The sequence below is a fragment of the Sinohyriopsis cumingii genome, chromosome 5, assembly GCF_028554795.1.
Source record: "Sinohyriopsis cumingii isolate HCF-2022 chromosome 5, ASM2855479v2, whole genome shotgun sequence".
Classification (NCBI taxonomy): Eukaryota; Metazoa; Mollusca; class Bivalvia; order Unionida; family Unionidae; genus Sinohyriopsis; species Sinohyriopsis cumingii.
Window position 1 is genome coordinate 35,224,218 of NC_142965.1, and position 13,367 is coordinate 35,237,584.

General features: G+C 35.1%; 1 protein-coding gene across 2 annotated transcripts in view; it reads left to right on the forward strand.

Moving 5' to 3' along the window:
- LOC149798929 (protein Mo25-like) overlaps positions 1–12,561 on the forward strand; it is a 52,552-nt gene extending 39,991 nt beyond the window's left edge. For both annotated transcript variants that reach the window (XM_089957839.1, XM_089957840.1), the window contains exon 8: positions 3,838–12,561. In XM_089957839.1, coding sequence (XP_089813965.1) covers positions 3,838–4,020 — 183 coding nt within the window. In that variant the 3' untranslated portion in view covers positions 4,021–12,561. The remainder of the gene's footprint in view (positions 1–3,837) is intronic.
- Positions 12,562–13,367: the final 806 nt, after the last annotated feature.

A 13,367-nucleotide genomic window follows, 5' to 3' on the forward strand; every position in this document is an offset into this window, starting at 1 on the left:
CCACAGGGATCTTGACATGGATGCATCATTGGTCTTACTGGAGCACATACCTGAGGTCTGCTTCCCTGGAATCAGAGACTGTCTTCAAATGGCTCATTCTCATCATGGCTTTCTAGTATTTGAGAAACTAGTAAAACCAGTCCCTTGCTCCTGGCCTGTGTGAAATTGGCCAAGAAGTGGGATCATCCTGACCACCAGCAGGGATCATCATCAAAATCATGCAGCCCCAGTCCAAGCCACAACCACAATTCAGAGCTGCCCCTTGGCAGTGGGGTCCCAGAAGTGCATGCCACAATGGCTCATGGAGAAAGTTTATGAGCCCTTCTCCTTTCCTACCTGTTCCCTCTCCTGCATTATGTCCCTCTTCTATCAGTTCCTGTAGGTGCCAGGCTAAGCTTTCTTCAGAGGTTTGGACAATTTTCAGGTGTGACATGTGGGTCCTTTCTATCATACAAGGAACTTACTGACTTTGGTTTTGAGATCTCCCTTTGCTAGTAAGATCTGTCATGTACTTCCACCAGTTGAATCTGATGTGATTATGGAAAGAGGTAAACTCCCTTCTTCAGAAGGTGCAATAGAGAAGTGTTCAGTGACCAATCACTGGCCTTCTACTCTAATTTCTCTGGTACCAAGAATGATGGAATGTTTCAACTAACTGTCAGCCCTTCCTTCTTAAACAAGTTTCTGCAGAAAGACTCTTTTAAAATGGTGACCACAGTCCCAGTTAAGAATGCCATAAGACCTGGTGACTGGATGGTCTCCATGAGCCTTCAGATTCCTGTCTTAATTCCTCACAGAAAACACCTCTGGCTTTGCTTGGACAGGGAGGTCTGCCAGTTCCAGTCTCTGCCATCCAGCCCAGCCTTTGCACCCAGAGCTTTAACCAAGGTCTTGGGAGAAGTGGGCATCCTTTTAAGGTCACTGGGGGTCCCTAACCTCCAATATTTTGACATTTGGTTAAACCACAGTGACTGGCTAGAGTCCCTCAGGCTAAATCTGTCTTGCTGTTGGACCATATTGACCAGGCAGGTTATTTTACCCCATTGTAAATATCAGCATATTTTCACACTCAACAGTTAGTTCAAATAGGAGAAAAGTCTTTGAACTTGCCACCCATCTGTTGCATCATGTTTAACACTACATGTGTGCCTGTGACTTTAGTAATTTATACATTGATACATACATTGTAACTGTCATCAACTGAGACTGCTGCATTTTTCTATAATCTTGGATCTGAATCAGACAGGTATTGAAAACCACAGGTATTACAAAACAACATTTAAATTATTCATTAATAAACACAATGCCATCAAGATATATAATGTAGGTAGAAGATGTGAACTAGGAATTATAATTGTCATTGCGAACTATGTAATTCCTGTGTTGCACTTATGCATTACAGAATGTTGAAAATTTGTGGAAAGTTTTAAATTTTATATTTTTTAAAACGGACATTAATTAGAGTGGGGGTATTAGTTAGGGAATATATATGGCACACCCACTGCATAGCACTCCACAAAATCTTCACCTTCATGCCTAGTGCTTATCAAACAATTTATCCATCAATTTGTATAGAAGGAAATACATTGATTCTATCTGCTTGCCTTTAACTGCAATTGCAGATTTTCATCTTGTTCTCTTTGAAGAAAATGATTGCTCAGTATCCACCATAAAGAGCTGATCAAGTTACAGAAGCCAGTCTCATGCTTGTTAATGCCAAGGTCAGACCTTGTGTGTGTTCTTTGGTCACTATTTAATACTTCTTATCAACTTTGTAATTAAATTTCCTTCAAGAATATTGTCTTTCTCCTTCATATATGTTCCCCAATCACATTACGTTAGGAAAATTAACCTGTTACCTCCATACCATGACCTACAAAAAAAACCCCGAAAATCATCTTATCCTGTCTATTTTAAATAGACAAAGGGCAGTAACTGTTTCCCATTACCTCCCTTGATACCACCAAAGGGGGGGCCCAAGTTAGGTTTTCATAGGGGATGGAATTGATTTTTCATATCACCTGGTATGTCTTCTCTAGTGCTGCAAGTAGACCCAGTTGGGCCTAATGCACAGTGATGTGAAAGAACTAATTAAAATCCACCCTCCTTCACATCGGACTCAGATCCAACCATGGAATGAACTGAAGTTTTGCTTTCAAGCTGCTGTTGAGGAGTTTTTAGACCATTGGTTACTTCAGAATGCCCTCAATCCATGCCACTGCTCTAAAGAATTGGTAGGTCTCGATGAGGAGGAAGAGACAGACTCAAGGTGACAAATGTCTTCAGAATTGATTCCTGGCACTTGACAACAATGTAGTAGCTGTTCATATATATGCTTGTCAGTTTTAATGGGTGGACAATCTGCTCTATACCAAGCAGGGCTGGTTCGGCATGTCATTGCAGACGGGGCAGTAGCCACACGTGAGAGGCAACAGCCAGGATTGCTAGGGTTGATGACCTGGAGCTGCTAACCATACCATGGTCAATACTTTGACAGGTTCAACCAATCTCCTTTTGATACCTGTCGCATGTGTTCTATCCATGTCTCTCCAGCCTTATACCCTCCCTTTCTGGACGACACTGTTTGGGTCTCCATTGCTTTGGAGGAAGAATAGATTAAGTTAAGAGGCAGGCACTTCAGGAATTGCCTCTCCACCTCGCCGCTCAACCCTCACAGGTGTTTGGAACCACTCATTCTCCATCAGTGTGAAGGGATTTTAAGCAGCCTTAGGACAGGGTATCTTCTTAGTCACATGTGCACCAATGTTGATCTTTTGGAGGCAATCATAAAGGGTACTTCTGACAGTGTGACAGCCACCATTGCAAGGTTGATTGTTCTACTATTAAAAGAGCTTATCAGACTCTCCGTGTATCTGTGTCAAGGGCCTTTATGAACCATTCCTCATTTAATGATGTCATGAAAGCTGCTTCAGACATTCTTACTCAGTTTTATCATCGTTTAATTTTTTAAAGTGGTATTTATGATTTCAGTCCAGTTTTATCAGCTTAACAGAATACCAAGCTGACAGCACTGGTATATTTGCTCTGACAGCTTATCTTGTGATGGCAAATTCAGCAATACATGAAAAGCATGTTATATGTTACTGCTATTAAAATGTAGTTTGTGAGGGGCCTAAAACTAATTTATATTATGTAATATGCCTGCTTTTCTTTCCTAATTCCCTTTCCCAACCTGATCTGATGTTCTTTAAGTCTTTGTCCAAGTAAACAAAAAAAGGACAGTATTCCAAAAGTCAGAAGTTGACAAAGGTATCAGACTGGGATGATGCTATTTTTTATTCTAGACCTCAAATTAATAATATTCCCCTTGAAATTGAGACTGGTACCAAGAAAGGAGTTAGCAATGCAATAACAGCTGGTAAGTATGTATTTACATACTTAAATTTGCTTTTATCCCAGAAAACTACATACAGCATGATTCAAAGAGATGTCAAATTTACATTGTTGTATCTGAATAATGTAATACCAGCAATATGTATTACATGTATCAGAAAGAATGCTGTAATTTGCATCATAGTAACTGCTATGTTGTTGTATATGATATTGTAAACAGAGTTTTACAGTATGTTGGCCAACTTGATTTGTCAGTTTGACCTTTCATTAGAATCAGTAATAGTGTCTGGTCAACTGAGCAAAAAGGTATAGTGGTATGCATGCACTGAGCTTGCTGGATGCACACATGACAGTTTGTCTAGACCATGCAAATTGGATGGATGCACTTCAGTATCAGTTTGGCAAGTGAGTTGATCAGGTCAGTGTATATTTATATTCACTTTAATTTCAGTGGAGTATATAAATGTTACCCTTTTTTTCCAGGTGTTTGTTGCAAACCCAAACAAGCCAAGACCTATTATGGAAATTCTTCTGCGGAACAAAGAAAAATTAGTTGATTTCCTCACAAAATTCCACACTGATCGGTCAGAAGATGAACAATTTAATGATGAGAAGGCATATCTTATTAAGCAAATTAAAGAATTGAAGCCACCAGAAGATTCTTAACAGTTGGCAGTGGCTGCCGTCCTGCTTATCCTTGTGAAATTACATGCAATCTAGTTCTTATATATTTTATGTATTAACTAATACTGTACAGCATTTACTCTTAAGTGGCTTCTCATCTCCATGTGTTCAAGGAGCCAAGACTGATCAACAAAGATGGTTGTTTAATGAGAGTTCTGCAAACCTGCAGTATGAATATTGATGTATAGGTATATTTATTGAAAATTTGTAAAAGTAACCTTCGTTTTGTTTCAGGATTCACATTTCCAGTTGAAATTAGTTTCAGATTGTGAACTTTCTTTGAAAATAATGTTTTTACTAAGCTGATTGAATATTGTTTGGTTGGAATGTTAGGTACAAAGAAAGCAGTAACAACATACTGGATGGTCATAAGCATAGCAGACATTTGGGGGTGAAAAATGGAATGGTCTTCAGACAAAGTTTATTCTGTATGATTACCTGTGTACAAATGTCAATAGAAAAAAAATTATTTTTTGAAAATGGACAGAAATGCACAGCTAACTCAAAGGGCATAATTTTTCAATCCATGATATTGAGATTTTTTCTTCATGGAATTGTGACAAATACTGTGCATGTCATGAAATATATTCAGTGTTGCATCTGGGAGTGTGCTGTAGAGAGGGAGCTCCCTTTTCTCATCCAGAAGGATGTGAATAGTAGACATTTATGGGTGATACACTGATCTAAATACAGACTTGTAGACATTTATGGGTGATACACTGATCTAAATACAGACTTGTAGACATTTATGGGTGATACACTGATCTAAACACAGACTTGTAGACATTTATGGGTGATACACTGATCTAAATACAGACTTGTAGACATTTATGGGTGATACACTGATCTAAATACAGACTTGTAGACATTTATGGGTGATACACTGAGCTAAACACAGACTTGTAGACATTTATGGGTGATACACTGATCTAAACACAGACTTGTAGACATTTATGGGTGATACACTGATCTAAACACAGACTTGTAGACATTTATGGGTGATACAATACAGATTTGTAGACATTTATGGGTGATACACTGATCTAAATACAGACTTGTAGACATTTATGGGTGATACACTGATCTAAATACAGACTTGTAGACATTTATGGGTGATACACTGATCTAAACACAGACTTGTAGACATTTATGGGTGATACACTGATCTAAATACAGACTTGTAGACATTTATGGGTAATACACTGATCTAAACACAGACTTGTAGACATTTATGGGTGATACACTGTTCTAAATACAGACTTGTAGACATTTATGGGTGATACACTGATCTAAACACAGACTTGTAGACATTTATGGGTGATACACTGATCTAAATACAGACTTGGAGACATTTATGGGTGATACACTGATCTAAACACAGACTTGTAGACATTTATGGGTGATACACTGATCTAAACACAGACTTGTAGACATTTATGGGTGATACACTGATCTAAATACAGACTTGTAGACATTTATGGGTGATACACTGATCTAAATACAGACTTGTAGACATTTATGGGTGATACACTGATTTAAATACAGACTTGTAGACATTTATGGGTGATACACTGATTTAAATACAGACTTACTCATTATGTTTCTGCATCAAAATCAGTTTCAAGTTATTGCTGTTACCTTGTACCTAGTAAAAGAAAATCAGTAATCTGCCTTGAATACACATACAGTGAAACCCCTCAAACCTAAAAACCCTGGGGACCCAAATTCTTCTTTGGTTTTGGGAAGGTTTTCAGTTTACCGAGGCTTTTGCAGATGTTAAAAAAGTTTCTAAGCGCTTATGTGACAAGAGAGACAGACAGGCTGACTGACAGAGATATAATGCAGTCACAAAAGTATCAATGTCTGTGTGTGTAAAAATGCACAAAATTAAGAGAGCTGTTATGTTTTATTTTATTTTCAATACATTCATTTAATGAAGAATTAGCTGAAAAATATACATTCTTACCAAAAATTTATCTTTTCACAGTAGTATAGTTGCTTCACATAGAAATACAGTCCTCATTGCAAGAAACATCAGATGAATGAGATACAGTACTTTTACCTTAAGTCCATTAAAATTATTATGAATGATACCCTAAAATGTTTATAATGTTTACAGTTCAAGAGCCTGGCTAGAAGAAGGCATGGAGCATTGTCTGTTGTTTCTTACATCGTTCTTTAACTAATGTGTCGTGTTAATGACTTGACAATCTGACATTTAGAATACTGCATTATCATCTCTATCATCAAAGTAAAAATAGCAAGGCCACATGGCTGATTACTAAGGCCCTATATTTAATTTAAAAAAACAAGCAAATAATGTTCTATTGATCTTGTATCCAAACGAAAAGTATGAATCATAATTAGGTAATCAGCAGATAAACATCTTTCTCAATTGGCTTACCTGTAAGCATTTAGTTATTAATACATTAGCCTTAAAAGTTGGCTCCTTTGTATGGTGCAAAGACTTCATATTAGGTTATTGACAGCCCTAATCATTTTTGGCGCATGTGTCCTTTTAATCTCACATGCCCTTGGGTCACTTTCCGGGTCCTTGTCTCACAGATCTGACCTACTACAGTACCTGTACACTGTAATTAATCTGTTCCATCATGTCAGGAATTTAGCAGCTATAACATATTTCCAAGTTTCAACAGTTTAAGTTTTATGGAGTATTTTTAAGCGTGAAAATGAAATTTGTGATCAGAATTGTTTTAGGTATTCAAAGTTATGGGGTTTTGGTTTACTGGCGAAAAATTAAGATATTAAAGAAGTAATAATTTGGTACCATAAAAAACTTATTCTTGGAGAGATTCTGGTATACTGAAGTTTCAGTTTTAAGGGGATTCTGGTATCCTGAGAGTTCAGTTTTTAGGGGTTTCACTGTATTAAGCTCATGACTAATAGATTTTTCCATGCTAAATTTATCATAGCCTACACAGAAGGCCATTTCTGTCTTTTTGCAGTTGAAGTAGGAATAAAAAAATATGTTTATTCCGTGATACACTTTATGTATTAATGACCATATATTATATATTAATGACCATAGATTATATAATTTGATAGGTTAACTATGTATTGTACAAATGAGTGAATATTGGATTTAGATGAGTAGGCTCCATTTTATGCAAGGCTTGATGTAGTAGTTAATCAAGCTAAAGCATGATCTATATTTCTCCATGTGGTCATATTGGCTGTCACTCCAAGATTACTGAAAGCCAGTAAAGTAAGACTTCTGTAGGTGGAAAATGATGATAGCATATTTTAAAAAAACAATTTTGTTTTTTTTTTAAAGAAAAAGCAAATTGATGAACACATAACTATAATACCTGTACTTTCATATCAAATTTTTTTTAAAAAGAATCTTTTTTGTATTTTTGGCTTATCCTAGGAGCATACATTTCATTGTCAGATCACTTAGATCTGAACTTATTTTCTTCATAAGATTTACAATGGCTGCTGGAGACTACTCAAAGTTTCATAGAGGCAGGTGGTGATACTGTTGATTACATTCTAGTTTTCAGTGATAAAACATTAAACTGGAGATTAACCTTGATCTTTACGTATTTTCTGCTTATACTTATAAGTAATGTGGTCAGTTTCTCATGTGCAGTTGGCCAGTCATATTTCTTGGTATATGGATACATCTTGATATGTACAACACCATTTTACCAAAAGTAGCTCATCCTGGTCTTCATTTAATGCTTCATGACTTTGTGCTTTTTTTACTGCTTAGCTCATTGATACATCTTATTGGTTAAAATATCAAATCACCAAAAGTTGCTCAGTTTGATGTTGATTCTGCTTCACTGACTATAAGTTTGGGGTTTGACCAGTTTCTTGGGTATTATTGGCCCCAGAGTTAAGGAAATTAATTGGTCTATCTTTCCACCAAAAGTAAGTTACTCGGAAGTGGATTTACTATGCAAGACATGGACAGCTGTATATTGATGCATTTGCACTGACATAATTTACCTGGTTTGGAAGATTGCAGCTTTTGCACTATTTTTCTCACCAGTAAAGCATGTTGACGTTGGAATAAATAACAGAAAGCTGCCAGATGTAATATGAATAAAAAGGTACATTCCTTTAAATTGCTTCATACATAGATTTCCCCTTACTACTCAGGCTTCAAACTAACACCATTATGCTTTGTGTGGAGGAATCATATGTTGTTCATATTAAGCATTCACAAAGCACACACACCTTAATACCTTGTCATATAGTGGGCATGTTCTTAATTACTATACAGTTGAACTTGTTGTTGAAAGACCACCCCTTCTGCCAATATATCATGGTCTGACAAGGTAGCTTGTCTCTCATTACTGGTCATAACTCTATATAATTAAAAAATCCACACATTAAGATCTGGTTGCATAAGACGGGTTCTCATAGCAGTGGTCTTTCTGCACAAGTAAAATGTAAAACTGCCAATTCGTGTTGAGTTGTTTTGGTTTTTTTTTTTGCTTCTTTAGCTACTGCAAGACTAGCTAAGCATGTATATTTTCTTTCACCCCAAGGGATTGGTTTGTTATTGTGCTATATAGTGAAATAATATCTATAACTGATGTTTGATAATGTGTGAAGTTAGTGCCTCACTGTATGTGGCACATTTTAATGTCAAAATAGTTCACTGTGTCACTGTCATATATACAAAATATAGGTTAAAAGTGCTGAAGATCTGACCTTTATTAATTTCATTTCTCCAAATTATTGTTTGCATTATCCAACACTTATGATGATATTAACATTTTTCTCAGAAGAAAGTATGATAAAGAATTAAAAACAACTGAATAAATAACATTACATACTGCTAGCAAAGGATTTTTTCTCCCAACTGAAGGGCGATATAGTGATACTATCTTTAGACAAGGTGATTTGCACAAAATAACCTTTGCTTGTTATTGAAATTTTTGTTGTAAAACACAACCTGTAGCTTACCAGTGTGTAAAAGCTGAAGCTTAATAATTTTGGTGATTCTGTCTTTGTGGTCAAGAGTACTGGAGCTAAATTTTTCTTTTCTTTTCTGCATTATAAGTCAAGTTTCCACTGGCTAATTTTCATAAAACTTCATTTATAGACTAAGTTTGGGCATGGGGTAGCTCTTGGTTCATTTGTATGCTGAAATGTCAAGGTCACTGGAGCCAGCATTGTAATTTGTTGGTTTCCCACTGATCCAGTTTTCATTGAACTAAAAAGTTTTCACTTTGGTGGGGGTGCCTCCCTATTGCATCTAAAGCCCAGAGATTGAAGCTCCAGGTCACCTGAGCAAAATTTGTCAGTTTGTGGTCTACAGTCTACATTCCTAGAGTTTCTTGCAGCCAATTGTTATTTCAAGGTTGAATTACATTGGGAAAGAACAGCTCTATATTATGTCTGCAATTGACAAATCAATCTTCAATGTCACTAAATGTGAAATTGCAAATTAGGTTTATTTTCCATTTGTAATAGCTGTGGTTAGTCAGGAAATGAACCATTGTTCTGATGGGTATTTTTTATAGAAGTGAGCAGTCAGATTTGTGAATATTTCCTTGTACTGTAAAACCAGTACTTTAAAAAGCACTGGAAATTGCAATAAAGAAGTAATAACTTGCCTTCTCTAAACATTTTGTCTGACCTAGGGTGAACTACTTTGTACATCTGGGAATCATTGTAATATTTGAGAGAGAAAAAGGGAGAAGCAGTGTTATACAAATTCCATGACATTTTCAGGACAATTCCAGATATTAAGACTATTTTGATCTTTAAGGCCTTCTGTGCATTCATTGAAATTTCATTCTTGCAAACAAGGGAATACAGAAGATAGTGGAAAAATCTTTTCGAGGAAGAAAATTATATGATGCTTCATGATGGCAAACAATTGAACTGCATGCAAAGTTATTTTTTTGTGCATTTTTCTTGTAGTATGAGATAGAAATATTTGCATTTTCTGTCAGTATAAGAGCAGCACATCAAGCAAATAAACGAGAATAAATTCACTCTCACCAAACATTATGAAAAATGGGGGTAGTTTCTCTGAAGATCTGTTCTCATAATCTTAATTTCTCAGTGTGAAACAGAAGATCCTGTTATTTATGGGTTTTTTTGCACTGACTCCTTAAGATATCATAACAGTGATCACCTAGAACTTGCTTTAGTTTGGACGAGTTTTATTTTCTTTTACCCTGGAGATACAGTCCATAACCAGCACAGATCCCGATCTGCCATGACTTTAGTATTCATTGGCAGGGCAGGGTCTATTCTGTTATGATTTCAAATCAGCAGTATTGGTTTTGATCAGCGGGTACATCAGTACTCTATCCTCATTTAGTAGGACACTGGCCTACCTTTCTAAGACAGATTCCAGTCTTATATTACATGTGGTAAACATTTTGTATGCATTTTGGGCATCTGCTTGGAGAATTATACAACATTTGTCCTTCCTTAGAGATTTTACTGCAGTTAAGATGCCACACCTGGGAACCAGTACCCTGCCCTGACTATTGGTCTGGAGACAATACTGTCCATTTATGTGATGTCAGAGCTGGATCCATGCTGTTTAAAGTTATAAATGTGTATCTACATTGTCTGCATGATGGTGGTTGTTATACATCAGTAAATCCAATATCTTAATTTGTTCAGTGAATTAGAGTTTTATTTATACAGTTTTGTAAATAGCTGCAGTTGTTCATCTGATTTCCTTGACCTAAAAAATGCTGAAAATAAACTGTAAAATCAGAGCTAAAGAATTGAAACATTACATTGATTGTTAAAGGTAATCAACATTACATTTATTGTTAAAGGTAATCAACACAACACAGTTTTAGCCAAAGTTTAAAATTAAAAATGAGAAGTAGAGATTTGGAATCTCAGATTTTTCCATCAATTATTGTAATTTTAATTTAGAATATTCTTTGAGAAATTTATTATGAATAAAACATTTTTTTTTAAAATTCAAAGCCAAGATGTGGTCATTAAGTCATTTCATGAGAATTTTCCTTTCTTTGTCAAATTATTAAAAAAACTGAACTCATTGCTCAGTATTGTCATTAAAGATTTCAAAAGTACTCCTGTCAAAAAGCATCTGAATTAATAGTTTATAGCAGTTGAATTTTATGGAAAAAATTGAGAAATCCTAAGGTTGTAATTTATACTTAGTGGGAATTAAGTCTCATTCACTTTAATCTCATTAGTCAAATTCACATTACTATGAATTCTTCACACTGACTTGCATATGCACACCTGCACATGCTAACACAGGATATTTTTTGTTTCTTAGTAAATATTAGCAAAATTGTATAATGAATTAAAATTTGTATATACATGAATATAACACTGTGTATTTATGAAATTATGTATTCAGAACCATGAATATATCTTTGTTTAATATCCTTGCCTGACAAATCTAGCAGCAGATAAGCAACCATTACCATGAATTTCAAACAAATAAAGGTTGTATTCAGGTGTTTTCTTGTCATCGTATATTACAATGAAACTGCTGTTCTGATGTATTAATCCTAAAAAATTGCCCTAACTGTCACTATGTCTTAATTAGACTAGATATTCTTCATCCCATATTTCAAAGTCTCACTTCTTGTCCATATTTGTTGGGTGAAATTAATGATATACCTGTAAACTAAGTTTTACACAGATATATAAAAATGACAAAAACTTGACTTGTTATAACTGTTTGCCTTGGCTGCTTAATTGTATAATGAAACGAGCTTTGATGGACACTTCAGTGTTAATTATGACTTTATGGAAACCCATTGAATACCAAGAGTTTATAGAAGACTTTCTATATGAACTGCACATGTTTAGGTTAAAAAACCCAGATGTATTCAAAGGAGGTTTCACTATTACATTGTATTACAGTATTTAAGAAAATGGAATGGGGCATAACTTCAGATTTTATGCAATTGACCTCTACATATTTGGCAATATTTTTGACTCCTCATAGTATTTTGTCATGATGTGGATTTGGTACCAAGGAATATCACACTTGGTAGCATTATTATGAGAAAAAAAGTAACCTGATGCGTTTCAATTCAAAATAATGTTTATCACCATGCTGTAATGGTTATGATAAAGAATTTTATCTCTTTCGTTGTTTGCTTTTTTTTACAGACACTTGTGTAGAAATCATTTGTATTATCACTTTTCTCTGAGCACAAATTGCTGACTTCATGAAGTAGATAAGATAAAAAAAAAACATTTACATGCTAATACATTTAGTTTTTCTATGGCTGTCCCTGTAATGAGTTGGGGAGCGACACTGATCCAACTACAGTTTGATGTGTAGAGGTGGGATTCTGGCTATAAAATTACAAAAGAACTGACAATACATTGGCCAAGATACTAAAAATACATACCTGGCAACAGGTGGACATGCAACATTAGACATAATTAGGATACATACCAACCATTATACTTTGTGCGTAATCATTACCCTTTTTTTCTCCAAATTATGTCTGGCATTTGCCTGTATATGGGTTATGCTTTTTTTGGGTACATTAAAAAATACAAATAAAGCAATAAAAAGTTGGTTTGTTTTAGTTTTTTTAATTCTACTAATATAAACTTGAGAATATTCTTTAAAAGATTACTGCTGTATAAGAATAACATAAGAGTAATTTCCTTATTTGTTATTTATAGCAACTGTATATGACCCATTTCCAAGAAAGCAGATGGGTTTCTTCAAATATGAACTTTTCCTCAGATATTCATTATATTGATAAGCAAGTTAGGTAGTGGACCAGTTTGTACTTTGAACCAAAATGGCACCAGAGTTGTGGATGTTATATGACAGAAAATGCTAGAGCAGATGAATCTTGTCAAACTTCAAAATGTGTCAGATGGTAAAAGAAACAAAAACACTGCTTTACAAACTTTTAAAAGAAGAATATGAGAGTAATGTTATACAGCACTCAGACTGAGCATGCCTTGCTCACTGCAGAATTTAGGACTTAAGTTCACGATCATTCAGTGAAAGTTACACACGTAGATTAGATAAAGTGAGTGCTGAATTTAAATTATTTTTCTATATTTTGTGTTTGTATTTTGGTTCTAATCCATATGGATTTTGCCCTTTGTGACAAGAATTTTGACCATCTGCAGAGCCAGGATAGTAGCAAAAATGTATTTTTTTCATACATTGTGCTGTAATTCTGGCATGTAATAAATAGATTACACTTTTTATGTTTATATTAGACTTTTTTGACACATATTGGCAATAATTATGCTTATACCTCTCGGAGGGTTTGCATGTATAAATTAGGGATGACATTCTTCAAAACTGACAAGAAACTCAAAAAAGACTAGTGAGATGATAGGACATTTTATTCCTGACA